The 27,969-nt window shown below is 34.3% G+C and overlaps 1 protein-coding gene across 1 annotated transcript; it reads right to left on the bottom strand.

The window, feature by feature from the left end:
* Positions 1 to 24,347: 24,347 nt before the first annotated feature.
* Positions 24,348 to 25,649, bottom strand: LOC112040819 (heat stress transcription factor C-1). The gene is made up of 2 exons (XM_024073742.2): positions 25,354 to 25,649; positions 24,348 to 25,240 (listed from the first exon to the last, which is right to left on the bottom strand). Exons 1-2 carry the CDS (start codon positions 25,555 to 25,557, stop codon positions 24,449 to 24,451), a joined length of 996 nt encoding a protein of 331 aa, XP_023929510.1. The 5' UTR covers positions 25,558 to 25,649; the 3' UTR covers positions 24,348 to 24,448.
* Between the last annotated feature and the right edge of the window lie 2,320 nt (positions 25,650 to 27,969).

The following is a 27,969-nucleotide window of genomic DNA, read 5'->3' as shown; positions in this document are numbered from 1 at the left end:
ACAAAGTGACCAACCCTAGCCTCTCCCCACAACAGACAAGTCGGATTGAGTTGGAATGTAGTAAAAAAAATATTTTTTTTTTTTTTTGTACTTCGTTAATACTTTTTTTTTTAGCCAATACTTCGTTAATATTTTTAATTTACTCTTAAATTCTAATTAAAATTTCTCATTATTGAAAGTGGATTTTTTTATTCATATTAAAGTTACTCTTAAATTCTAATATATATCTCTCATTAACGAATGTGAAAATTTAACATCTCACACCCTTGGTGCGATGGTCACTCCACAAATATAAATGCTTGTGGGGTGTTGGGAACAAGAGTCGATGTTCAAGTCTCAAGAAATGAGCTTCACACACATATACACTTAGATTAGGCTAGAATAGAAATTTTATCTTGTATCAAGAAAAAAAAATGTGATAATTTTTATTAATATTTTGGAACCCTAAAGATAAAATTATGGTTCTACATGGGATAAAGAAGATGCATGCCTCTTATGCATTGGATAATTATTGCCTAGATTGCTTGAGATTTTTTTCCTTCCAAACTTGAAGATTTGCAGTGAAAATCTTGTTAACTTCCGGAGTCTTGCCAAGTGAGTGCCATTACAATCCCCAAAATATTTTTAAAATCTTATGTATAAATAAAAATAATTAAGTATGTATAATTTTATATATATACACACACAAATAAAATTATTATTATTTAAAATATATAAAATATAAGAAAGTATAAGATAATTTGTATTTATTTAAATAGAGTCACTATCTCATTAGTGATAAGTTGTATATACCAATTATAACTTAAATTATTGGGCATTAAATTATCATGAACGCGGTTATCCTAACAAGTATGTTAAGTAATAAAGGGAAAAAACAAAAAGGTTCTAATCTTTACTCTTTAAGGCTTGTAATTTAAATAAAGATACTTTACTTTTGTATTATTGTTTATTGATGGAAATCAGTTCGTCTATGTCTATAGTAGAGAGAAGGGCGTATGTCTGTGCATAATTAATTTACGGGGCAAGAGGGCTAGATTTTATTTTAATTTTGTAATTTTAGGTGAGTAAATTAAGTTTTCGTCCAATACTCTAGTACACTAAATTAAACATCAAAGTAACACAATTTTTGTAAACACCTGTCATATCAATATTGTGCCTAATATATAAAGCATTGGACGTAAACCAAATTCATTTAAGGAAATGTAAAACACCAAGTTAAATGGTTTGGAAGCTTTTTGTTAGCCCATTACTTTTTTTCATTTTGGACCACAACTTGAAAATTACCTAAGGGTTTTTTTTTTTTTTTTCTTCTTCCTTCATTTTTTTTTTTTTTTTTTTTTTTTGGGTTGAGAAGAGATTACCCAAATAGCATCTAACAATAACAACGGCACTTAATTCAGGGGAGAGGTACCCAATCAAGTGGAATGTGTTGGGTTCTAAGACTTTAGGTTTAAATGTATTAGAACTTCATTTTGTAATGTTGGCAAACCATGATCAAAATGTTTAGTCTTGTTTTATACTTGCTCAAAGTGTATTTATTTGTAAAGTTGGAATCAAGTGTATTGTAGGATTTATTGTGTAAATCTATCAAGCTCGATTAATCGAAAATTATACTCGATCGATCGAAGCTCGTGCAGATTGTTTTTCTGCAAAATTTTTCAACTTAGCCCAAGCCCGTATGACGTGTAAGGTTTTACATTTTGCCTTAAGTATAAAAGGAAAAACTATAGCCACGTTTTATTGTTGTTGTTTATACTGTGTGTATGAATCTCTTGTGAGATCTAGAGATGTTTGTTTTCATACATACTTAGGGTTACGAATCTCAAGATTGATGTCGAGAGCTTGGTGATCATCTCAGTTGCTGTATAAAGAGTTTAACGAAAACACAAGTGGGAGTACTTGTGGTTACTATGAATCCAAGAAAGATGTAGTCTGTAGACTCAAAGCTATCACGTGGTCATGGTAGTAAGTTTCCTACTCGAGATAGCAATAGGATGTTAATGGTCTAAGTTGCTATTGTGTAAACTTCAATTCTTTCATAGTGAATCTGTTTTACCTTGAGGATAGTTAGGTTAAATCTTCCCCATGTTTTTTACCAATTTGGTTGTCCTGAGTTATCATATCGTTGTGTTATTTATTTTCCGCATTGTTCAATGATATGATTTATTTGTGTTAACTTAAATCTGAATAATTTACCTAAGTTAATCACTTAGCTAAATAATTAGGTTAATATGTTTTTGTTTAAGGGTTCTAAAAAGGTACAAGTGGTATTAAAGCAAGTTTGTTCTAGTGTTTCAATCTTTTGATCTAAGAGTTGATCCTTGACTCCTGCTGTCATGGAACACAGTCACTCTCTTGTGATCTCACCTCACTTTGATGGGAACAACTATGCCTATTGGAAAGTAAGGATGAAAGTATTCCTTAAATCTATTGATGAAAGAGTCTGGAACTCCGTTGAATACGAATAGAAGAAACCCACTACTCCAGTTAGTGAGTGGCAAACTTTTCTAAAAAAAGCAGCCGCTTTTAATAGCAAAGTTATGAATACTATTTTTAATGTTATTTTTATGGAGGAATTCAAGAGAATCTCTAATGTTGAGGTTGTTCATACTGCTTGGAATATTCTCCAAACTGTGCATGAAGGCATAAAGGTAGTTAAGATTAACAAACTGCAGCGGTTAACTTCTAGATTTGAAAGTATTAGAATGTCTGATGATGAATGTTTTGATGAATTCTATGCTAAATTGAATGATATTCTCTACTTATAATTTGGGTGAAATCTATGATCAACCTAAAATTGTTAAGAAGATTGTTAGATCTTTGACTGAGGACTTTAGACCCAAAGTAACTACCATAACTGAAAGTAAGGATGTCGACTCTATCCCTGTTGATGAACTTGTAGGATCTCTTCAATCCTATGAGTTAGACTTACCTAAGACAAGCAAATCCAAATCAATGGCTCTTAAGTTTGTTGATGATGTTGATGTGAATGGATTTGATGATGAACTCTCTACTACAGAGATTGCTTACCTTGTCAAGAACATTAGAAACTTTCTTAGGAACAATAACAGAAGGGCAAGAGGTAAAAACAATACTGAACCTAGAAATTTTAGGAGGAATGAATCCATTAAAGTGAATAATAATGAAAAACCTAAAGAGAAAGTTGGTCAAACCTCTAATAATTCTATGGGTCAACAATGTTTTGGTTGTCAAGAGTATAGTCATGTGAAATCAAAATGTCCTACATTCTTGAGATCAAAGGGTAAGGCTATGGCTATAACCCTTAGTGATGATAAAGTTTCTAATAATGAGTCTAGTAGTTTTTATAGGCTTAGTGTTGTTGTTGATGAGAAACCTTCTTATGGGGAACTCTCTGAGAATGCTGATTTGCAAGAAACCTATAATAAGTTTTGCAAGGTTGCTGCAAAGGATGCTATGAATGTTAATTTAGGTTTACAGAAAATTGCTTCTCTTGAACTTGATAAGAAGAATTTGCTCTTGAAATTGTTTGATGCTAATGAATTGCTTGATAAGGTGGAGACTAAGAACGTATTATTGCTTGATAAAGTTAAAAATTTGGAACTTGAATTATCTGTTGCTAGAGAACAAACAAATAGGTCTACTAGTTCCAAACTTGAACACATGTTGACTATTCAGAAGTCTCCCTTTGACCAAACTAGTCTAGGTTTTGAAGATAGCATCTCTATGCCTAAAAATCATTCCACAAACTTTGTTTCTTCTTCTGAGCCTCCTGTGAGTGAGATTGTCAAACCGGCAGAAGTTACACCTCCTAGGAAGATTAGGGTTGATTTTCAAGAGTCTAAACCTAAGGCTCCTAACCCTCCTAAAGACAAGGTGCATGATAGACATGCATGGGTTTGTCATTTTTGTGGAAAGTCTGAGCACATTCATCCAAAATGTTTCAAGTTGCAAGTTGCTAAGTGAGCAAATAAGCCAAAAGTACTTATGCCTCAAGCACAAGATCATATGGTACTTATTAGTGAGTTGGTAAAGGCTTTAAACCTATATTCCAATCCTGAAGTTGCTCAACATTTTAATTTGAAGAATAACTCTAATGCTAGAGTTACATCTAAAAAGTTTTGGACACAAAAAGTTCGATCTAATTGAGTCTTTGTGACATGGTCTTTGTGTTTCATCTCTCTATTCTTTGTGACCATTCTTCTTTGTTGTTTTTATTTTCTTTACTTTTCTAGGATTTGTATTGCATAGCATTCATGCATTTCATACTGGGATTTTTTTGTTACTCTTTTCAAAAAAAAAATTATTAAAAAAAAAAAATGAGGAAAAGGGAAGAAAAATGTGTTTTGCATTAATTTTTCTTGGATTTGAAATCAAGGTTGGCCATATTATCTTTACATTACATGTTTATATACCTTATTTAGCTTTGATGAGTTTATTTATTGCACTTTACTAGTTTAAGTTATACTTTACTAGTTTGAGCTTTATAGTAGCTCAAACTAGTAAAGTGTAGCTCAAACTAGTAAAGTGCATAGTAGCTCTAATGTAACTCTCACAAACTGAGTATTGGAATCATTAAAGTGGACAAAAAGCACTTGTATAACTTTTGGCCCCGAAGTAGCTCTGATGCCTCAGAGTGTATGCATAATAAATATGGCCCCGAAAAAGAGCGCTTGTATAACTTTTGGTCCTCAGACAGCCAAAACCAAGGAGTCTTTCTTCGTACCTTGTTAGCCTCAAACTTCCCCTCGAGCAAGATACCCTCCTTAAGAAATAGCACGATAGAATCCATCCAACTAGGTCCACTCTAACTTGATGAATATAGACCACCTCCTTCTTCATCTCAATAAATTTACACAAATCTTCAACAAGGATAATCTGAGGCAAACTCTGAGCCAAGGAGGTTGAAAGAGTGGCCAGAGAATCAGCATGGGTGTTTCCGCTTCTAGGGATATGCAATAAGTTGAAAGACTCAAACCCTGATTGTAAGTGCCTGACTTAATTTAAGTATTCTTGCATTCTCACGTCCCTGACCTCCAACTCTCCCTGAACCTGGCCCACAACCAGCCTTAAATCTGAGAATATCTCCATTGTTTTTCCCCCTCATTCTCTAAACCATGGTTATCCCTACCAACAGAGCCTTATACTCAGCTTCATTGTTTATGGCCGAGAAGCTCAATCTCAAGGATTTCTCAATTGTAATCCTCTCGAAAGATATTAGAACTAGCCCCCTCCAGATTCTCTGTGATTCGCTGCACCATCAACGTATACCCTCCAGGATAAAGGCTCTTGTAAGGAGACCACGCCAACTGATTTTTCATCCATGTCCTGCTTTTCCATTCACTCTTCCAATGGGGATTCAGCAAAGTCGGCCACCTAATCTGCGAGAACTTGACCCTTGACAGAGGTGCAAGGCATGTACATGATATCAAAAGCTCCTAGGATCGTACCCCACTTGACAACCCTCCCCATGTAGTCAGCACTTCGAAGAAGTGATTTAAGCGAAAATTAAGTTAAAACAACTATTGTGTAAGATTGGAAATAGTGGGGGAGCTTACGTGTAGCATACACCACTGCTAAAATGGCATTTTCCAACAGTAGGTAAGGCACCTCGGCCTTATACAGCGACTTGCTCATATAATAAATTGGTCTTTGCATACCACTATTAACCTGAACCAACACTAAGCTCACCACATGGGGAGCCACCGCAATGTAAGCAAACAAAACCTCATCCACCTCAGGTCTAGACATAATAGGTGGCCAAGAAACGTATTCCTTCAATTACTGGATGGCCAGGACATACTCCTTGTTCCATTTGAATCATTTCCACTTGTTCAACAACTGGAAAAAAGGCCTACACCTGTCTGCCAACTAAGAAATGAATCTATTTAGAGCAACAGTCATCCCTATCGACCTCTGGACCTCTTTGGGATTCCAATGTGGCTGCAAACTATTAATTGCTTTAATCTGGTCAGGATAAACTTCAATTGCACGGTGAGTGACACTTAGAAGCATTAAGGCGCAGCTTATATTTCCTTAATATTCCAAAAATATTACTAAGGTCTCTCACGTGCTCGAACACCACCTTACTCTTTACCACCATATCATCAATATAAACTTCAATATTCTTGCCTAATTATGGCTCAAACATCTTAGTCATCATCCTCTGATAAGTAAACCCTTCATTCTTCAACCCAAAATGCATTACTTTGTAGTGGTAATTTCCAGTAGGAGTGACAAAAGCTGTCTTTTCCTGATCACTCAGAGCCAGTGGTATTTGGTGGTATCCTTGGAAGGCGTCCAAAAAGCTTATTCGAGGATAGCCTAGCTTATTCGAGGATAGCCTATAGTTGCGTCCACTAGCTGATCAATCCAAGGCATGGGAAAAGGGTCCTTTGGGCAAGCTTTGTTCAAATCTGTGAAGTCCACATAAACCTACCACATTCCATTCTTCTTCTTCACCACTACAGTATTTGCTAGCCACTCCGAGTAAAAAAAAACCCTCATTAATAGCTCTGGTCTGCTTAAGTTTAACCACTTCATCTCTGATGACATCAGAATGCTCTTTAGATGAACGTCGATGTGGTTGTTTTCTGTGAATGATGGATGGATTGACATTCAGATGATAGTAGATGAAGCTTGGATCCACCCCAAGAGCTTCGTAGGCACTCCACGCAAACACGTCAATGTTCCTTCTGAGAAACTCTATCAGCTCTTCCTTCTCCTGAAGAGGCAGCTGAGCCCCGACCTGAAAAAACATTTTCGAGTTATTATCTACCACAATCTTCTCTAAATTCTCACATACTGCCCCCTCAGCTTTCTCCTCCATAGGTAACCCCGAAGTCCTTAATTGCTATAAGCCCTCCTCAACACGGGTCAAGGACTCTACCCCTAGCTAAAGCATTATCGTAATGACTAAGCACTACCTTGCCATGAACTAGCTCCCAACCAGCTCCTCAATCTGGTCCCCAGACGAATATTTCACTTTTAAATGCAAAGTGGAGGAAACAGCTCCCAGGGCATGAAGCCAAGGTCTCACTACAATGGCCATGTAGGGAGAATAAGTATCTACTACAATGAAATTTACCTCCACCACCTCTGATCTTGCTTGTACGGGAAGTCGAATTTGGCCCTTTCGAATAACAACCTTCCCGTCGAAGCTTACCAGAGGCGAATTATAAGCTATCAAGTCCTCATGCTTCAAGCCCAATCTATTGTATAGATTGGGGTACATAATCTCTGCCCCATTGTCTTAATCCACCATCACCCTCTTAATATCATATCCCCATATCCTGAGGGTGACCACTTGGGCATCATCATGTGACTGCACTGTTCCAACCTTGTCCTCCTCAAAGAAACTCATCAATGGCCGGTTCTCTATTCTAGTCCTCTTCGGCTCAAGTCTAAAGTCCTTGGTAGGTGGTCGGGCTACAGACATCACCCTGAAAGGGTGAGAACCAGTTCTCCCTAAAGCCGCGAAGATGACATTAATGGTGCCTAAAGGGGCTCTAGAAAAAGCATTCCCCTGAAATCCTGATCCTGTCTGACCCCCTGGTCCATTGGGCTGATGTAGAAATTGTTTTAGCCTCCCCTCTCTGACCAATTGCTCCAGATGACTCCTCAAAGTTCTACAGTCTTCTGTGGTGTGCCCCTCGGTCTTGGTGATAATGGCAATGAAGGGTTTAATTGTGCGTCATAGGTCACCTCCCATCTTATTTGGCCACTTAAAGAATGGTTCATTCTTAATTTTCTCCAAGACTTGGTATACTGGTTCTCGGAACACCGTGTTAACCATTTGAGTAGTGGTAGACCCCGGTTGCCTAGCAAAGTCTCTCCGAGGCCGGTTATTGTTGTAACGATCCAACCTGAAATCCTCATCTTCTGAAGGACAACCTTGGCCTTCTCTTTCCTTTGTTGTTGGTCTTCCTTGACCCGCTTATACTTATCAATTCGGTCTATGAGTTGACGTACACTACTAGCGGGTTTCCCAGTCAAAGACTTACTCAAACCATGCTCGGCAGGTAGGCCAACCTTGAAATTCTAATGGCCACATCATCAAAACCACCATTTATCTTATTGAACATCTCTTAGTACCTGTCTGAGTATGTTTTCAGGGTCTCCCCTTCTTACATGGCCATAGATAGCAGGGAATCTAGGGACCAAGAACCCTGCTGCATGTGATAAAGCAAGATCCAAAGCCCAAGTGAATTCCTTAAAAGAATCAATGGAACTTGCTCCCAAGCCATCAAACCACCTCATAGCCACGGACCCTAGACTGAAAGGGAATACCTTGCACATCAAGGCCTCATTCTTGGAATGCACAGCCATTCTCTGGTTGAAGTGGCTCACATGCTCCACAGGATCTATTCGACCATTGTACATGGTGAACGTTGGCTGAATGAACCACCGAGGAAGTCTCCCTTCCTCAATTCCGTGCGTGAAAGGTGACCTAAAAATTTGGTTGAAGGCTCTGCTCATCACATCATATCCCAAGCCTTTGGAGCATGAGCCCTATTTCTGCGTTCATCATGGTAGTCCTCATCATACTAGAAAGACTCACTAGGGGGAGTCCTTGACCTGGGTCTATAACTACCATCTTCCTCATCACTAGAAGAGAAGTTAGAATTGGAGGGAGTTCGCCTTTGCCGTTCGTGGCACAACTTCCTTTTCAAATGATCAATCTCCAACTGCATGGCTCTAGTATTCTCCTCATGAGAAAGGTGGCTCCTGCTTCGAGATTGGCTCCTGCCAGTATGGGTGGTATGCACACTAACCTCCTGATCCCTTCTCCGCTTAAGATTAACAAAATGATCTTAACGTTGGGATCCCATAGATTCCTCCAAATTCAAACCTGAACCTACCATAGTTGGACGTTAAACTCACTACCGCACTAGAATTTCCCACAGACAACAGCAATTGTAGGGTCACAATATGAGTCTTAAGCCCAAAAGTTAAAAGGATCTAGGCCCAAAGAGTCCAATACAATGAATTTGTAGAAAGTGGATTGGAAAACTGGGCTATAATGAGTTGGGTAACAATTGTAGTGGATCCAAAAGACAATAAGGTAGAGATAGACTGGTTTTTACTAAAGAAAATGGTCCTCGGTACAGTGCGAGGAGATCAGGCCTTGTATATATTTCTTGAATTTGATTATAAGTACAGTTCTTAGTGCTACAGTTCTTACTATCTTTCCCTTTTATCTCTGCCCACCACATGTAGATTAGATTGTTTGTGTTAATCCTCGTCACATCAATACCTTTCGGAAGTCTCTGGGAAGTAGCTGTAAGACTGATAGCTACTGTTCAAGTTTAACTTCCTCATCAATGTGGCCAGAGAGTTAGCTGCAAAACATTCAATGCGGTGGTAACAGCTTTCTCTTAAATATTTCCCACCTCCCATTTGTCTTATATGTTCATAACTATATCTTTATCAATAGAATTTCCTGGAATATCATCTTAGATGACATAACACACTTTTTGACCTCTGCTTTGTTTAGCCAAGGATACTCCTCCTCAGCTTACCTTCCCCAGCCTTCTTATTCGCAGCTCACTCATGAAGTCTTGAGTCGTACATATTCATGTTGTTTATCTGTCCTTGGACCGCAAAGTGTCCTCAGACAAGGCCAAGGCCCAACATATGTTCTTGGACTCCTTATCCCTACATACATAATATATATATAAGTGATTTAACCCTTTGTTCCTAATGACGGTTACAAATTCACCACAATCTAAAAAAATAAACAAAAGTCAAAAGTCAATTAATAAATACAAAATAAAAATATACCTAAATTAGGAGGGTTTTGGTACAGATAGGATTCTGGTTCATGCATTTCTTCAAACATCATAAATCTACCTTTTTTTTTTTTTTTTTTGGGTGGGGGGGGGCATAAATCTACCATTAAAACTGAAGAAAATTGAGAGATGCCCAACATATAACGATTCTCCAACCCCGGTATTGCGATAGATACCATAATATGTGCCGAACATTATTCCAATTTCTAACTTTGGGCATGAGAATAATAAAAACATTAAAAAATATATTTTAAAAAAATTATATATATATATATATATATATATTGGAAACCGAACAAAAAATAAACTATATCCAGAACTAGAAGGCTAAATATACTTATATTCAACTATTTACTATTGTAAGGCATTATTAATGGTACGTAGGAGGAGAACAACAAAGAGAAGCAATTCATTACCTTGTAAAAAGTCCAACTAAACTTGAATTAGAATAAAACTAAACTTTTCTCACATAATATATAAGATATTAGTGAGTATTTGACGTGACTTCCATGGAATTGCTCTGAGAGTAGGCTTGGAAGAAAAAGCTCATGAGGCATATCCTTAGGACTATGCACCGTCATCCTGTATGAGATTATTAGTGCGGTGATTTTTTTTTTTTTTTGAGTAGATATGACCATTGTTATGAATACCGTTTCGGAACCCGTTTCGGTTTGTCCAGTGGAACGGAATATTTCGGTACCGGCCTATTTCGGCGTACCGTTTCAAGGAGTTTCAGAATTCTTAAAAAATTAATAATATATATATATATATTCTTATACAACATAAAATTATCATTCAAATAAATAAATATAAAAAATACAAAGTATTTAGCCATAACATAAAAAAAAAATTATAACAAATTATTATTCATAACAAGGTCTATAAAACTTAAAAGAGTATTACCCCTCCTCCTCCTCATCATATATATATATTATTCTCCCTTTTGTCATTTCACTCTACAACCGGCCCCACCTACCAATTCTCTTATGCATTTCTCTATCTTCTCTTTCTTACGTATTCCCTTTATCTTCCTTTTTCTCTTAAGTCCTATCTCTACCAAATCCCAATATTCCCACGTCCCAATTCCCAAATCCCATCCCAGCCGTGTATTCAAAATTTTCTTTGAAGTTCTCTTCTTCTTTTTAGCTTTTAGAACTTTAGCTCTCTAAATAGTCTAGACTTCTCTCTTCTTTCTGATGGTAATCTGCTACTGGTCTCTATCTCCCTCTCCTCTCTCGTTATAGTCAGCTCCAAAGAGTGCCTCTACTTGTGCAGAATTCTCTTCAAAAAATGCTTGAGCTAATCTCTTTTCTAGAAGCTTTCAGAGGCAAGGATAAAGCTAAAGGCTACAGTGGCTTTGAGTTTAGAGTTCAGACCCAGCTGAAGGAGAAACAGTGTGGCTTTGAGTTTAGACCCAGCAAGAAGACAAAATAGGTGGGTTCAGAAAGGGAAAAGGAAGCCAAAATTCATATCGGCCGAAATTTGTATTTCCGCCGAAATTACCCGAAACAGACCGGAACGCCCGAAACAGACCGGAATTGGCCGGAATTTCATCCGAGGTGGAACAGAAGGTGTTCCTATTCCAGTTTGCAGTCCGGTACGAGAAATTCCGGTCGTTCCGGCCGGAACGGAACGGAATCAATAACATTGGATATGACCGGTTTTATGAAGGTTTATTAGTATTAAACTCTTTAGTTTTTGTACATAATAATTTACTTTGCACAAAAATTTAAATAAAAAAAAAATGAAATGTGTGATGAAAAATTGGACTCCAATTGAAATCCAATTTAGAATCTAATTGGATTTAGATTTTTTTTTTTTTTTTTTTTTTTTGCACTCGATAATTCATTTGAGATAAAAATCAAATAAAAAATTTTGGATGGGACTAAACTGAACTACAATTAAGACTTTAATTAGATTTTCTCTCAATTTTGATTTTAAATATATATTAATGTGTAACCCTGCGCATATGCACGGGTACAATTAAAAACAATCAAAATTACACGATTCAAATTATACATGGTGTAGGGATATTAGGCCTAGAAGTTCATTATTTGTTTGTATAACGGGTTTGTAGCCCAATCCAAGGACAAGGGATTGTCCGAGGAAGAGAAATCTTTATCAGAAGAGACTGTGTTATTAAATAGAGGTTAGTTTTGGTCACAATGGCTCAAGAGGATGGGCTGAGGATAAATGCATCATCGGCTAACTAATGCCGAGGTCCGAAGAGGTTATCCTTCATCCAGGGTAACATTCCAGGAAGACTCGTCGGTGCAGATAAGCATTGTAGAGACGTCAGACAGGGAGAAATCCTAAACTGTCTTAGGAGAAAGCTGCTACCACCACATTAAATACTCTGCAGCTAACTCTCTGACCACATTAATGTAGAGGTGATACCAGTGGTTTTCAGCCTTACAGCTATTACATGAAGACTTATAGGAGGTTCTGATGGGACAAGTCTCAACACCAACCATTTGACATACACGTAGAAGGTGGAGATGGAAAGGAAAGATAGTATAAAAGAAGGAGGCAATGAGAAAGGGGATGGGAAAATCAAGGAAGAAACACTGTAGTAATATAGAACCAGACTTGTAACCACATTTAAGAGCATTATATAAGAACCAGTCTCCTTGGACATTGCCAAGGACATTTTTTCTTCAGTTTAAACTTATCTATCTTCACTCTTTTGTCACCAACCTACCTAACTTGTTGTTTGATTAACTAAAACCCAATTTTCTAACCCATTTCTCTACAAATTTATTGTTTTGGGTTTTTTGGGCCTAAGTCCATTCATATTTTGTGCTAGGAATTCAAATCTGGCCCTTACACATGGTATTAGCTTACACCTTTTTAAAACAATATATTTCTAAAATATGTAATGGTTTCTCATGTATATATATATATATATATATGTATGTATGTAATTAAGAATTTAATTGGATTTAGACTCTTCGATTTTTGCACCCAATAATTCACTTGTTACAAAAATAAAAAATTAGATGGACACGTGGCAAAAAAATTAGACTCCAATTGAAATCCAATTTAGAATCTGATTGGATTTAGACTTTTCGATTTTTACATTCAATTAGTGTATAACCCCAGGCAAATACATGAAAACAATTAAAAAAAAAATCAAAATTACACGATTCAAATTATACATTTTTTTAGAAGATGTTCAAATTATACATGATATTAGTTTACACCATTTTTAAACCATATATTTCTAAAATATGTAATGGTTTCTTAATTTATATATATTTAATTTAGAATTTAATTGGATTTAGACTCTTCAGTTTTTGCACCCAATAATTTACTTGCCACAAAAATTAAAAAATCATGTGGACACATGGCGCAAAATTGGACTCTAATTGAAATCCAATTCAAAATCTAATTGGATTTAGACTTTCCAATTTTTACACTCAATAATTCAATTGGCAAAAAAATCAAAAATTAGATAGGACACATGCAAAATTGAGAATCCAATTAAAATTTAATTGAATTTTCTCTAATAAATTACGAATTTAGTATTATTTAGAAGTTGATAAATTTGAATTATTTTTAGCTAGACAAACAAATGGCATTGGAAAACATAATATTTCAAACTCTCTCTTCTTCTAATTTTATATATTGTATATAATTAGATATATGATTGGGTTTCTTGTAGTTTATTTATATTGGACTCCTTATATTTTGCATTGAATTAACTCACTTGACACAAAAATTAAAAAGTATAGATGGGACACATGACAAAAAATTAATCTCCAATTGAAATATAATTTAGATTTTAATTGGATTTTCGTGTCTAGGTGATATAATGGCTACATGTTTCCCCCATTAGCTCACTCATTTTAACATATAAGGTAGGTGAATATAAAAAAGTTAGAATGATAAAAAATTTTCCTTCAAATAGGTTGGAATAAGTCACTTTCAACTTATCAAGGGATTGTTCATAAAATGATAAAAATTATCCTTCAAACTAGTTTGGAGAAAAGTTCTTCCAGCCTATATTACATGGCATCTTAAAAGATTATTCACATGTACATTAATTATCTGATCTACTTAATAGTCATATGATTTATTTAAATGATTTTATTGAATCATGATGTGAGAGACCGCGCCCTCGGCCCGTTTTTAGGATGTTGGGCCAAACCCACGTGAATGGGTGGAGTCGTATTATTGCCTCTCAAAATGGAGGTTTGACTGATTATATTTTCCTCTTTAGATTAAAAGTTTTACAATGGAGTCACCACTTATTTGATTATTGGGATAAATAAGAAAACCAAAATTGAAAATTTTCTCATTTTATTAACTTTCAATTAAATTTACATTAATCATAGGAAAATTACATGACTTTGGTCCTAGATACAATCTAAGATAAAGTACATGGCTTTGTTTCCTAGTTACAATCTAAAAATTGAAAATTATATGGATAAGCATTTAATCTACTAAACCTTGATCTAAACTCAAAGGCTATGTTATAAGGTGGGAAGGTGTTAGGCACCCACCTTGTCTGATGAAACCGGTCTTCTAGATTATGGTGGCCAACATTCATATCATATCATCCAATATGTTAATCAATTTACATGTTGAATTTAATGTGTATGCATGTGATAAACTCTAATTCAATTTATTAATCATTGCATTTGGATTGAAAAATAAATTCTAGTGAATGTGTGTGGATGGTGATAACCTAGATTTAAGGATTTGAAAGAATTTTGAAACAAACATGTTTTTCATATTTTTGGTGTGAATTTAAGATTAAAACTAGTGTTATGCATGAACATGTGATGAACAACCAAGAACATGTGAAGAACATATAAGAACAATTAAGAGCATTCAAACATATTTAAGGGAATTTAAATAATTACTATCATGCTTTAATCCTAAATTCTCACAAAAAACAATTTAGGGAAAGGGATTATACCTTTATGCAAAATCCATATGGTAGAGGATGAGACTTTTGGTAGAGGTCTTAAGGGTGGAGGAAAAGAAGAGTTAGGAGAGGGAGAGTGAGTCTCACTCAATACCTTGAGTCTCAGGAAGATCAAGATATGACAAGACTACTCTACTTCCTAGAACTCAAGAGAGAAGAAGAGAGAGGGTGTGCTTTGGAATGAAGGAGATTGAGGGTTTATATAGTAGTGGTGGATAAAATATGAATGAAATGTCATTTAATGAGGGTTGACAAAAAATCATGAACCTAGACCTCATTTTGGCCATGGGAAAAATCTGGTGTATTAAATGGAAAGATTGGTGGGAGTGAGGAGTAAGCCAAAATTCGATTTTCCCATAGCTACTGTAACAGCTTGTAAAGCCAATTTCGAAAAATCATATCTAACTCAATTATGATCGGAATTGTCTCATTCTTGTACTCAAATTGAAGCCTCGGATGTCTAGTTTCTGTGAAAATTAACCTCATTCACAGATTCAAAATATTCTGAGAGATATCGATGAAATAGTGAGCAGAGATCATTTGTTAGAAAATAGTTTCAGTACAATTAACATTAATAGATCCCAAATTAGTTCCTAATTGACATTAAAAGGCTCTAATCACTTTCATTTCAGACATAATTGGTTCCAAATTTACTCTATTTAAAAGATAATTGCACAAATTATTCATTAAATAATTAATATTTAATTATCTAATTAATTAGGTATATGCAATCTCACCATAAAATGTAGTCCTAACCAATCAAATTATGACATATCATTGATCACAAATTGATTACACTATAACCAATTAAAATCAATTGTTCATAATCACATATAATCGGACTCAATTTGTGATAGTGCATATCAGCCATTAAAACTTGATTTGATGATAACTTTCAATCGAGTGGTCTAATTAGAGTTTATGACCAGTCGATTTGATCGTTACAACATCAAGATCATTTTGGTGAAATGAGATTAAGGATATAATGGTCAGAATCAAGATGCATATTTTCAAGGCAAAATTACCCTTTTACCCTCCAAGTGAGGTTAAATGCAGGTTGCAAAATGAGGTGTCAACACATGAGTTATTACATGCGTGTTTGATAAAATAAAAAATAAAATAAATAAATAAATAATAAGAATAGAGAAAATAAAAGAGAGAATTCTTAGATTAATCATGGTTTCTTGATCACCTTTTCAAGTTACTCGATATGGTTATGGATACATTGTTGCTACGTTGTGATGGTTCTCAAGATAATGATATTAGCTCAAAATGCTATTTGATCTCATAGAATAGAGTCTAGGGTTTGAAAACTTAATAGGACTATAGAAATATGAACAATATAACAAGAAAATGAGAAATCCTAAGTGACTAAGTTAAACTACATGCCTACTTGAAGTTGATTAAGTCAAATTGCATCATTTGGAAATTAAATAGCTCAAAGTAAATCATCTTGATTGAAATTAAATTACAACAGATCATTTCAATTAAAGTCAATTAAGAAGAAATCAAAGGATTCAAACCTATTAACACTAAAATGATTTGAAATTGATGATTAATTGAATTTAATTTAGGGAAATTATATTTTATCACCCTAAATTATGCCCAAAATTACATTTTACAACCTAAACTTTCAGAATTCACTATTAGTACCCTAAACTATAGCCCATGTTACACTTTGCACCCCACCATCAATTCTATTGTTATCTTGGATGGCATCATGCAAAAAAACATAATTACTCCTCTTCTTAATCCCTTAAAAACAAATGAGAAATTATACTTTACTATCCTAAACTATACTCTCAATTACACTTTGCACCCTAAACTTTGATTTTTCATCTAAGATAACAACATAATTGACAATGAGGTACAAAGTGTAACATAAGTTATATTTAGGGTGCTAATCGTGTATTCTAAAAGTTTATGGTACAAAATGTAATATATGATATATTTTAAGGTGGTAAGTATAATTACCCCATTAAATTATCACAAGGAACTACAGATTGCATCAAACTAATGGATACTTGCTTGAAATCGCAAATACAAGTACAAAGATACAAGCATACGAGGATACACTCCTTACAGACAAAAAAGACTACTTGATTATAGACTACTATGGAATCTAAATTAATGGGATCAATTTGTGCTCTTGATAAGTTCTCTAGGTATATGCTTTCTTTCTAATTGTGCAAATGCCTCTATTTATACTTGAGGGTTCTGACAGTAATTTTCACTCTTTTTTTTGCTACGTGTCATTTTTCCAAGTACATAGATTAGGATAAAATAGAATTTTTATTTTGTAAAAAAAAAAACAAAAACAAAAGTGTTTCATGCTCATTATAAAACCCAATAACCTCTTATAACCGTGAAGGTAACCACGTTCTACCTCTCTAGCGTGCTCCTCAAGATGTAACCACTAACTACTGCCATAATTGTTTCTTACATGTTTCTCTTGTAGTTGTTTTGTTTGAATTAACAAGTGCTTCTCACATGTCTCATTTTAATGGATTGGCTTGTTACTAGTCTTTCTCTATGGGCTTTTATCCTCCGTTTTTAAGTAGATGACATGGCATTTCCTTTACTCGTGGGCTTATCTCATCTTGCCACATATATCCCATTAAAGAAATTATTTGGCCCAACAATGTGAACAGTCTTCTGAACCCTTCATATAATGGATTAAAAGAGATTTATTCAACCTGTCGGTCTTTTAAGTGCATGGAAAACTTTATCCAAAAAAAATTTTAGTCAAAATAAAAAGGCAGCCTTTAGAATTTGACTACAATTTTAAAGGACTTGTGAATGCTCTACCACCATTAAAAAAACTAATGAACCACAATTTTGTTCAGACATTTGAAACATACTAGCCAAGGATTCATTGGCCAGCACAGCACACATGTTACAATTTCACGCGCATATTATGTTTAAATATGCTGTCGTTTTTAATCAAAATATGTACTCGTGGCGAGAAATGAGGATAACGATAACGACTACACATGATACACTTCTCAGGTACAACAATTGGCGTTTGATTATTAATCCAACTGCCGCATATGTGTTTTTGAGTACTCAATGGGAGCTAACTATGCGTGGGTCATCTGAAACCACACGTTATAAAAGTGCCTATAAAAACGACAACTTGCCTAAATACATGGTCCAGATTTCCCCCCATCATGTTGGTCTTTGACTTTGACAGTGACCGACCTTCCTCCTCGGATTGGCAAGACACAGATGTCTCCATGTACCATGGTAAAAGTCCAATGCTTTCCATCTGTCTAAAATTAGACAGAGAAATAAAGAATATACTCCTAACAAATCACAACCCCCATAATTATAAAAGTAATGAGTTAAAGGGGTGTTTTTTTTTTTTTTTTTTTTTTTAAATGCGAATACTTCAAAACTTTATTAAGATTGAAAATTAATGATTACATCAAGGAGAAGAGTTTGAAATGAAAACAATGATTTTTTTTCAAATTAAACTGAAAAATATTCATCAATGCTTAAAGCATTTTAACTAACAAATGAGTAGAACAATTACCTGATCTGAGATATATGAACTCGACGAAACTCATTCATAGATGACAACATTCCATAAACAATTGGGGCACCAGTGGTAGTTTCAAGAATTTTTTTAGAGTGATCATTAATAAATTGTACAAAATTTAATAAAAAAAATAGCTTCATACATTGATAGCAAAAAAAAAAAAAACACTCAAATATGTAAGTCTTACAAATTCCTTCTATGAATTTTTTTTTCTTTATTTTGAAATCGTTGCATGCTAATCTCATTAATTATCAATATTGCAAGCTACGACTCTTTCAAAATTTTAGTTAAAAAAAAATTTCTTGAATTTTTCTTTTTATTTGTAAGGGCCTAATATTTTGTTAAAATGACCAAAATTTAAGGACAAAATTTGACTACAAACTTAGCTGTAGCCTAAGACTACAACTTTCACGAAACAAATTAACATAACTATATATTTTGAAAATCTAACTGTTGAATTGAATGTTCTTTATATTCTTAAAACACATGTTAAATTTTATGTCAATTAGATGTTATTTACTATTTGATCTATAAACTTATTGTTTGCGTATAATTTTAGACTAGAAAAACTCAAAAATTAAACATTTGATTGATGACATAAGTTATTAATCTTTGATCTTCTTGAAGTTTTGCAAGTATAGAGGATATAAGAAAAAAAAAATGTAATATAATTGTAAATTTGTTAAAATTCATATTCAATAAAAAAAATATTGATTGGAGTTGTAGCCTTAGTCTTTAACCAAGTTTGTTGCTAAAATTTGTCCAAAGTTTAATTATATTGGGCCTAAAAAAAATTTAAGGGGTCACACATTATTTTAAGGGTAAAAAAATCATAAAATTTTTAAAATTTATATATAATAATGATTTCTTTTCCAGGTCAAGATACTCCTATAACCACCCTAACTCGATGATGGAGCTACTAGCAACCGACATAGGAGCTCACTATGTTAAGGAGAGTTTGACTGTTCTCGATAAGAAAAAAATTGAGCAAATCTCACTATATTGAAAAAAAAAAAAATGATGAAAAGAAAATAAACAAATACAATTTTAACTGAGTGTTATGCAATGCTCCAAATAACTTGATTGATCGCAATTAAAATAAAAATAAAAACTCAATCTCAATCAATTTACTTCCAAACTAGTTAATCAGACGATTCAGACCCGTTTATTAGGGCATATTCTTTATATTGAACCAGAATATCACATCCCACTTAGTGCCTCGGGGTCCTACAATTTTAAGATACACTAAAAAAATCCTATGGTTGGAGATGAACTACAGAAAATGGGAAATTATTCGATTATATATGGCAGGCCTTGTTCAAGTGATGGGTTCAACGTCCACAATGATAATGTGTGCCAGAGCTACACCTTATTGGAGCTCATTTACATGGCTCATGTGGACGGTTTAAAAGAGGAGGACAAAAAGTGACGCATTGGGTAGATAACACGTGTCCTACTTTCCTTGTCCCCACGTGGGCACAGTAAACAAGAGGCTTGGTGCCCACCAGAAATAAAAAGAGATGCCCTTGTCTCTCACGTGACAGTGTGGGGCCCACTTTAGCTTTCCATTATTGTAAAGTACTGGGCCCCACTTCCTCATCGAGATTATACTCTCACCTCGTGCCACGCGTCTGGTAGACCCGAAAATGGAAAAATTATTAGATTCATGAGATCGGCTGATGTGATTCTCTTTGACTTCTTAATTAATAAAATATTATTTTTATATAAATGTTATATTATTTGCTAATTTTTATTTTTTATTTTTTGTGTTTATTAGAAAGACATTTATATAAAAGGCATTATCTCATTAGTAAGGAGGACCACGTCAGTATTTCTCTCAATGTAAACAACAATTTCTTCCGAAAATAGGTTTTTGGTGAGGCCCACATGATCAACTCCTCACGTAAACCATCCGTCACATTCAAAGCTCTAGCCTAGTATGAAAAGTAGATTATGCGTGATTTTGGGATATAGTTATAAATTAAAATTATTTTACTATTTAATTTATTTTTGTTATTATTTATAATTTTATTATATTTTTTGACACTATTTATAAGTCCTATTATACTATTTCTTTTGGGATAGAGTTATAAATTAAAATTATTTTACTATTCAGTTTATTTTTGTTATTATTTATAATTTTATTATATTTTTTGGCACTATTTATAAGCCACACTATACTATTTCAATTAACTTTACCTTTATGTATAATATTTTCAACAATAATTTTTTAGTTTCAACAAAATAAACGATATCCAAACACACCCTATGTGTTCATTTGGCTCTAAATTAAAAAGTCACCTTATTTTACTATTTAGCTTATTTTTGCTACGGTTTATAGGTCATACTGTACTTTTTGATACTATTTATGGATCCCACTATACTATTTCTTTTACCTTTATTTACTGTACTTTCAATAATAAAAAAAATTCAGTTTCAACAAAATAAGCAAATCCCAAATAAACTCTATGAGTTTGGGAATTTTGTGTAACGTTAGAATTATAATTTTTGACACAATTTATTTATGTGATAAATTATAAGTGGTAGAGTAAAAATAATGAGCCTATGTAAATTTATAATTTTATCACATACAACTTGTTACATGAGCAAACTATGACAAAAATTGTAGTCTTGACATTTTCTAAATTATAATAACTTTTATCATTTGTGAGCTAGTTTGACTTTAAATTAATCCGAGCTTAAAGTATTAATTATGTTTTTTAATTTGCACTTTTCAAGCTTATAAGGCGCCATCACATACACTATTTGATTTGCATTAATTAAAAGAAAAATGATATATTTATAATATTTTTACAACAAATTCTAAGTGGTAGATTGTTACTAGTTGTTATTGTTGGGACAAAAAAGTAATCTTAGTGTTAGTTTTAAATTTGAACCAATAACAATTAATCACTTGTAATTTGTTGTAAAATTGTTGTAATTAAAAATGCTACTCTCACTGCTTATTAGTAGTTAGTATTTACGTGCGCTTTAGAGAGTTAGTAAGAAGGAAGAAACAAAAGTGCCATCTCAGGGAGGGCATTAGAAGACAGTCCGTAATGGGCCTGATGGCCTACCATTATTTATAAAAAGGTATTATTAATATGTGTCCTAAGAGCATATATTAGTTTTCATTTTTAAAAAAAATTTGCTCGATAATTGAAAAAGTATTGACAGTTTTTTCAATTTTCGAAAAAATATTTTTAAAAGTGGAAAACTTAATGTGTGTCCTTAGTACACACATTAACTGGACTCTTTATAAAAAAACATACTCCAATTTCTGCAACGTGTCCTCTTGAGAGGTGTCTCTATGCTGTTTCGTGCTCACGTGGGACTGAAAGCACAACATCCCGTTCTCGTGTACTTGAGTTTCTCTCTACCAATCACAGTAAGGTTGCCGGTTGCCACTCTGGTTTATTAATTCTGATAGTCCAGCTTAAAAGGTTTGAGGAGGTTTAGGGTTCGTTCAGTAGATATATTTAAAAATTAAAAATTATCATTTAAAAATATTTGTAAAAATATGTCTGGATAAAAAAGTATATTGAAATGTGTAAAATACTGTTTCAAAACTAAAAATTGTTATTTGAAAATCCAAACCAAATGAACCATCAGTTTTGCAAATTTTTTCACAATTTTATCGCAACTTTGGAACTTGTGAATGATAAAATCATAAACCTCCGTAACCTATTATTTTATTTTCAACGCTCACAAATTGCACAAGATTGTGAAAAAGTTTGTAATGCTACACACACTCAAAAGATTTTGACTTGGGAATTTTTGATTGGGCAGATATGTGGAAGAACAAGAGGTTGGACCAAATCAAGGAGCCAAGTTTATAGCTTAGACTAAAATAGTAAGTGTATCTCAAAATTTCTTCTAAAAAATACTATAAATGGTAACTGAAAAGATGAGAATATATCGTTATTCCTAGCAAAGTACAAATCCCTTTTCCCCCTACTATTACTACTCCTACTACTTGGATGTTAATTAATAAAAATAATTAAAAGAATCTAAACTTTATATATGATAAGGCACTCGTTAACCGGATATTACTTCTGTGCCAAATAGAGTATGTGTATTAATATTTTTTTTTCTTTATAATTTTATCACTTTATTAACAATTAACTACTCTAACCTCCACCTATAGGAGACCTATAAAAAGATCGTAATTCGTTCCTACGTCAAAAACAACTTACCTCTCTAAATTATTTTTTATAGGGGTCATTTTATATCACACATTTTATGGGAGAGAAAATTACATAAAAGCCTAGAGTTTAAATTCTCTATTAAGATTAAATCCGTAGCTCCTAAATGTGTCAATTAAAGTTTCAAACTTATTTTTACTCCCAAAAAAAAAAAAAAAAAGTTTCAAACTTATGAAGTTGTTTCTTTAGCTGCCTAGTTCGTTCTCTCTGAAACATCAAATTGGGCAAGATATCTGGGTTTTCAGCTACTTTGTGCAGGAACGCCATCATTTGCTTTGGCCGTTTCTCTGTAGCTTCCAATCGTTTCTTCATGCCCTCAAGCTCATCCTCCATGGCCTTCTGTTCTTTTTTTAACCTCGCTATCTCCATGACTAAGTCCTCGTCTTCCACTAGCTCTTCGTTCTTGCCCTGCGAGTACGAGCTCCGATTGTGCTTTTTACGTACGATGTTCACCAACAAGTGCTTCTGGCCACGAAGAAACCACTCGTTCGCGAATTCCCATTTGTCAGGATCGACCTTTCTGAATCCCTGTTTGTTAGCTTAACACAGTTAATTTCTATCAAACACTATAACTAACTTTGTGTAAATAAAGAAATCAAGTGGCACGGTTGGTTATTTTAACAGTTAAAATAAAAACTTACATAGGTGTTGAGCTGACGAACAAAGCTAGAGAAATTGTTGTGCTTGAAGTAGGCAGGTAAAATCCTCTGTGAGAAGTCTAAGGGATCGACGACGATGAAGCTGTTGTTGGCTCTCCCCCAAGTGATTAGACTGTCAGTCATCGGATCATTTACCATCTGATAAGTTTTCATAATGAACGGCGCGATGACGTTGCAACCCTCCATTACATATACACACTCTCTCTCTCTCTCTCTCTCCAACTTTCTCTATCACTTTTCCTTTTTTGTTGAGAGAAGAGGCGTAGACAAAAGTTTTGAGTGGAGATTAAGTCTAAGTGCTAATAAAAAATGGTTGCGTTTGTTAAGGCACTTTAGCACATTGGGTTTTGTTGAGGCAGCACCGTAATATATATATTATATATAACGGGAGCTAACGTGGCGTCCATCGACACGGTTCTGATTTTTTTATGCTTTTTTTTTTTTAAATTTGGTCACGGGATGGGACCCGCGTGGCTCCGCTTTTTATTATCTTTTCCTACGAATCATGATCCGGGAGCTAGATATTTTCATAGATAGGATACTTATTCTCCCACGCGCATACACGGCAGAGCGTGGTTTGATGTTATTGATGTGGTCGGTCTCCTTGCTTGCAAACAAATTGTGTTTATATATATATATATATATAAAGAGAGAGAGAGAGAGAGATTAATTGGCAATTTTAGAAAAAATTTAATATCATTTTTATAAAAAATATATAAAAATGTCAAAATATNAAAGTTTCAAACTTATGAAGTTGTTTCAATTTGAATTATGAGTAATGATCAAGTAGAGAAAATAGAGAAATCATTCTTAAAACATTGTGTATCACTCATCTAATAAATTTCAATTTTTGGCAATCATACTTCCTGTTGTTCTCTTTTCGTCACTGCCAAGAATAACGAAAATGAATAACAGAGATACACAATAACTTCAAATTGAAACAATTTCATAAATTTAAAAAGTTTAAATAACAAATTAAAATTTTAAGACTTAATATGAAATATGGTATAATTGTAAGAATTTTTTTGTTATGTATCATGCCTACTTAATCTTAAACTTCTATTTATTACTATAAAATATATATAATTTAGGTTAGTAGGTTACTTTTTTTAAAAAGATTATCGTAGAATTTAATCATGTATAATATTGAACGCTTAACAAATAATTTAGAATCTTTTATTTTTCTTTACATAAACCACAAAAACATAAAATTAGAAGAAAAAAAGGGTGAGAAAACAAGAAGCAAAAAACAAAATTAAATAAATAAAAAGAGAAAAAGAAAAGAAACTAATACAAAAGATATAGAATCCAAATATAAATCAAGTGAAGCATCTACAGCCCTAAAAGCCACCTCCTAATAGAGAAAACGGGTAAGGCGTTGGTGGACTCACCTCCATCCCAGCCGCCATTTCTGCAAAATAGCTTATTTGCCCACCACTATTCCCATATCCCAAAACACCGCTTTCCAGCGGCGACACCGCCATATTACTTCCAATTCCATTCATAGCAGAGCAACCAAAAGGCTCTTGCCCAATCTGAGACCGACCCATCACCTCACTTTGGATCAACCACGCCGGCGTCTGAGTTTCCGGCGACGGTGACGACTGTTCACAAAAGTTTTCGATTTTAAAACCTGTATTTGGAGACGAAGAGATTACTACTCCGATTGTGCCCTCATCTTCGTCCTCTGTCTTTATTGAACTCGTTATCGTTGTTGTTGTCGCTGCTACAGCGCCTGAAGAAGACGAAGAAGTAGAAGATATCATTAGCCGCCGCTTCTTCTCGCTGATTAGCTGCCTAGTTCGTTCTCTCTGAAACATCAAATTGGGCAAGATATCTGGGTTTTCAGCTACTTTGTGCAGGAACGCCATCATTTGCTTTGGCCGTTTCTCTGTAGCTTCCAATCGTTTCTTCATGCCCTCAAGCTCATCCTCCATGGCCTTCTGTTCTTTTTTTAACCTCGCTATCTCCATGACTAAGTCCTCGTCTTCCACTAGCTCTTCGTTCTTGCCCTGCGAGTACGAGCTCCGATTGTGCTTTTTACGTACGATGTTCACCAACAAGTGCTTCTGGCCACGAAGAAACCACTCGTTCGCGAATTCCCATTTGTCAGGATCGACCTTTCTGAATCCCTGTTTGTTAGCTTAACACAGTTAATTTCTATCAAACACTATAACTAACTTTGTGTAAATAAAGAAATCAAGTGGCACGGTTGGTTATTTTAACAGTTAAAATAAAAACTTACATAGGTGTTGAGCTGACGAACAAAGCTAGAGAAATTGTTGTGCTTGAAGTAGGCAGGTAAAATCCTCTGTGAGAAGTCTAAGGGATCGACGACGATGAAGCTGTTGTTGGCTCTCCCCCAAGTGATTAGACTGTCAGTCATCGGATCATTTACCATCTGATAAGTTTTCATAATGAACGGCGCGATGACGTTGCAACCCTCCATTACATATACACACTCTCTCTCTCTCTCTCTCTCCAACTTTCTCTATCACTTTTCCTTTTTTGTTGAGAGAAGAGGCGTAGACAAAAGTTTTGAGTGGGAGAAATTATTTTTTCTTTTTTTATAAAAAGTTCTAAATTTTTTTTTCTAAAGCAATACCTTTTAAGGTATCAGTTAACTTTTTTTGTGTATATATATGTGTGTATATATATATATATATTCTATTATCATAACCTAAAATACTTTTTTTTTCCTCTCTTTTTGCAGTTGCACAACTAGTCGACTACCCCTCTCCCTTTTCCTTTATCCATTCCTTATTAATGTCTAAACCACCTTATTTAAAAAAACTTGCATACCTGTTTCATCCAAACCAAACTCTTGCCCCGCATGGATTTTTCCTACCTTAAAGGGGGAATGAGGCACCATTAATCCGACTCGTCCTACCTTGATACCATCATATTACAACGAATCTGAGGGAAAATTTGGGCTCATTTTGGTGGTTTCGGCCCACGTCACAAAATCACCCCTGACAACTTGTTTTGTGTATTCTTCACTGACTTGTTTGTCTGGAGTTCCTCCAACCAACTCTATTGATTGATCTTCGGCCTAAAGAGTTGGCTATTTTTTGTTTCGTAGGCTTCTAGAAGATGAATCCCAGTACATCTAACCTTGTTGTAATTCCTTTGTCATTCCAGTAATCTATAGGACATTTGTACCTCCAGAATTAAAAAAAAATAAAAAAGTAAAAATAATAGTGATTCATTTAGAAATTTTATAAATAAAAAAATAAAAAAAATAAAAATCTCTTTGAGTTGTTATTGGACTTGATCACCTCAAAATCGAGTTCAACCATAAGATTAAAGCTTACTTCAAGCTTAAGCCGGGTTCAAAACCATGAAACTTTTGATTAAATTGAGCCAGATCGAGCAAAAGAAAGTTTAGGTCAATTTATGGCTTGTTTGGAAGTTTAGAGAGGGAGGAGAGTAGAGGGGAGTAGAGGGAAGGGGAGTAGTGGGGAGGAAAGTAGAGGAGAATGATTTACCTCCACCTTATTTGGATGTTTTTAAAATTAGTAAGGGGGAATGGAGTAATTAGTCCTTCCCCTTGTGTAATTTTGTTAATATAATAAGGATAAATTAGGTAATTTACTTGGTCAATAGTTTATGTACTCTACTCCCCCTCCAAATCTCTCCAATTTGGGGGAATTAAAATTGGGGGGTTAGAGGGAGTCCAAACCCCTCCAAACTCCTCCAAACCCCTCCCCCTCATTCTTTAAAAAACTTCCAAACAAGATAATTGCATTACTTTCCCTCCCTCTACTCTACTCCCCCTCCTTTTTTAAACATCCAAACATGCCATTAATATTCAACCTGTTTGGTGCAACTTATTTCATTTTGTTCATATTTTTGAAAATGTGCTGCTTCAAAAAGTTATGCCTGAAGGGGAAAAATAAGTTTTTAAAAAGTTGGTATATTGAAAAAGTTTAGTTTCAAAATAAGATGCAAAGTGGACACTTGAACTGTTAAACACCTACCAGTGAGTGTGATCCTGCGAATCCAAAAATTTATAGCCCTTTTGTTGCACTTCTCCATCCCGTACAAACTCCAAACAGTCTCTTTAAGTTTGTTAAGACTTTAGCGGCTGAGCCACCAAGTCACGCTTTATAAAGAGAGTGGGAGAAGCTCCAAAGTGTGATGAATGAATTGAATACACACAAACTATCTTGCTCTTCTTCATCTCATAAATCTCCAAATAGTTTCTTAAAGCATGTTAAGGTTAGGCCATCAGCAAGTCACGCTTTGCAAAGAGAGAGGGAGAGAGCTCCAAAATAAAATGAATGAATAAACAAATATGGGAGTGCCCAGAATGAGAGGGCCAAGCATTGGCCACGTAGAGGTTTTATTTTTTTAAGATAGAATTGAATTTATCACCATTGGTTTTTTTTTTATCCAAGATCCCAATTGGTTTTGGTATTGGCAAGATTCTAACCTAGTTCCCTTTATTAGGTGATAGAAAACTTTAACTTATCTAAAGACCTCCCTTTCTTGATTATCATTATTTATTATCACATCAACAAAACAATTAGTTAATTGTTAAGAGTATTGTTGCACAATGGGTTAGCACCTCTTGATTTTTCCAACGAAAATGTTCATAATTTAAATAATATATTCCACCTCCAACTATAGAATTATAAAAAAAAAAAAAAGCAATTAATTTTAGTATACACTGGATTTCAATCCAAATTCTTTTTTTTTTTTTTTCCCCCCAACCCCCAAAAAAAAATTGAATCATTGAACTAACTAGAGAGTAATTTTAGAACAACAAACTAAGCCACAACTTTCACTACAACTATCTTTTGTGATCGTTTGTGATTGGCTGTCTGTCACTTACACATACATAAATCTATCTTTTTTT

Source organism: Quercus suber, unplaced genomic scaffold, assembly GCF_002906115.3.
Source record: "Quercus suber isolate HL8 unplaced genomic scaffold, Cork oak 2.0 scaffold_138, whole genome shotgun sequence".
Classification (NCBI taxonomy): Eukaryota; Viridiplantae; Streptophyta; class Magnoliopsida; order Fagales; family Fagaceae; genus Quercus; species Quercus suber.
This window is presented reverse-complemented; position numbering and strand designations above follow the sequence as displayed.